Here is a 1714-nt window from a genome sequence, read left to right as displayed (position 1 = left end):
AATTCAAACCAAGTTCACACGTAAATCAAAGAAATACTCCAATCGACATCTGCTCTGCTCTCTCAAGCCATCACTGGACAGCGTCCTTTTTCTTCTTCCGCATTTCTCTTATAATAATTATAAATAATTAAAAAAGAAACCATCTGATCTGCAATTATCCTTTCAATTCAATCGATGAGGAGGTAAATTACATAAACATCAAACAGACCTCAATCACTCAATCAATCAATTTTTTCTTTAATTTTAATTTAGTTCTGAATTTAAATATGCGAGAAGATTAGGGCACCACAGGCAGCACGGGAAGCAAGGAGGAGGAGGAGGATTATTAGCCAAACTATCGATTGCAGTCCTTTTTCTCTTGATCTGCTCTCTTTCTTTACTCTCCGCTCCATTTACTCCTAACACTAACGGATCCACCGCACCATCTCAGGTTCCTTCCTTACTTCATTTTCTATTTATTTTGTATACTTAATTCTGAACATAATATGTTTATTTATTTTTTGGTATATATATATTTTTTTTTGAGGAGCAGATAAGTGTAGAAGAACTATGGAAAAGTGCGAATTCGGGTGGGTGGAAGCCGTCATCGGCTCCACGATCTAAGTGGCCACGTATGTGTTCTTCATTTTATCAAAATACCATTTTCTATAGTAATGATGTGAGTTTGTGTTGAAGAAATGCTTTTCTCTTTTATTTTGTGGCTGCAGCTCCTCCAAAGGAGACCAATGGATATCTCCGTGTTCGTTGTAATGGCGGTTTGAATCAGCAAAGAAGCGCGGTTTGTAATCCGTTCTTGCATAACTCTCTTAACTTGTAGTAATGTTATATTTTCATACATATCTTCCAAGCATTTTTATTTTTTTTATTGAAAATGTAAATTGGGTGCGTAAGCTTGTCGGAACCTACTTCCATGGTTGTTCAGTGTGTTGGGAAATGGAAGGAAAATATATTTTCTTTGATTACAAGAGGGAATGTGTGTGTGTGTGTTTTTATGTATATATATAACTATGATAGATTTTAAAAAAATATACACGAGTAGAATGTAGCCAAGTTAGGTATTATATGATGGTGATACCTGGTGTAATGGATTTATTTTAAATGACTTAATATATACTACCTTGGATGTTATATAGATTTGTAATGCTGTTCTTGCTGCAAGAATCATGAACGCGACACTTGTTTTGCCTGAGTTGGATGCAAACTCCTTCTGGCATGATGACAGGTATGTGTTTTTAGAGCATCCATTCTTGAATTCATTTATATTGGGTAACTATTTGTTGCTTATTTCTAGCATTTTGGAAACATTTTGTGTTGAATCTGTTAAAAGTTATCGTTAAAGAAAGAATATTGAAGGGACCTGTTAGTGTAATTTTTTCGCTAGTTAAACTTGATTACTTTTTTTTTCCCCTAATTTGGCATCTCCTTTGTAATTTTTATAGTCCTCTGCACTTGGGTTGACATTTCTTTCTTGCTTTGTAGTGTTGTAGTAAGGATCTTCTGTATTTTTCCTTTCAATTTGTGATTGTTTTCCATCATTTTTTCCATCAAAGTGGGCTTTTTGGTGTTTCTTGCATTCACATAATTGTTTAGTCTGTGCCCATGGATTTTTATTTGGTGATTCTAATCTTTCTCCATGAACTATTCTTACAACCCAATCATGGTTTTGATCAACCAGCTTCTTCCCCCATGGTATTTGTAGAGTTTTATTCTTTCC

At 34.5% G+C, this 1714-nt stretch overlaps 1 protein-coding gene across 5 annotated transcripts in view; it reads left to right on the top strand.

Moving 5' to 3' along the window:
- Positions 1-9: 9 nt before the first annotated feature.
- Positions 10-1714, top strand: part of LOC105137763 (uncharacterized protein At1g04910-like) — a 5389-nt gene continuing 3684 nt past the window's right edge. For 3 of the 5 annotated variants that reach the window (XM_011043633.1, XM_011043631.1, XM_011043634.1), the window contains exons 1-5: positions 10-182; positions 274-430; positions 533-611; positions 708-778; positions 1134-1222. In XM_011043633.1, coding sequence (XP_011041935.1) covers positions 175-182; positions 274-430; positions 533-611; positions 708-778; positions 1134-1222 — 404 coding nt within the window. In that variant the 5' untranslated portion in view covers positions 10-174. The remainder of the gene's footprint in view (positions 183-273; positions 431-532; positions 612-707; positions 779-1133; positions 1223-1714) is intronic. The other 2 variants (XM_011043635.1, XM_011043632.1) reach the window with 2 other exon arrangements.

Source organism: Populus euphratica, unplaced genomic scaffold, assembly GCF_000495115.2.
Source record: "Populus euphratica unplaced genomic scaffold, PopEup_1.0 scaffold163.1, whole genome shotgun sequence".
NCBI lineage: Eukaryota > Viridiplantae > Streptophyta > Magnoliopsida > Malpighiales > Salicaceae > Populus > Populus euphratica.
Note: the sequence above shows the minus strand (reverse complement) of the source record. Positions and strands in the feature narration are given on the sequence as shown.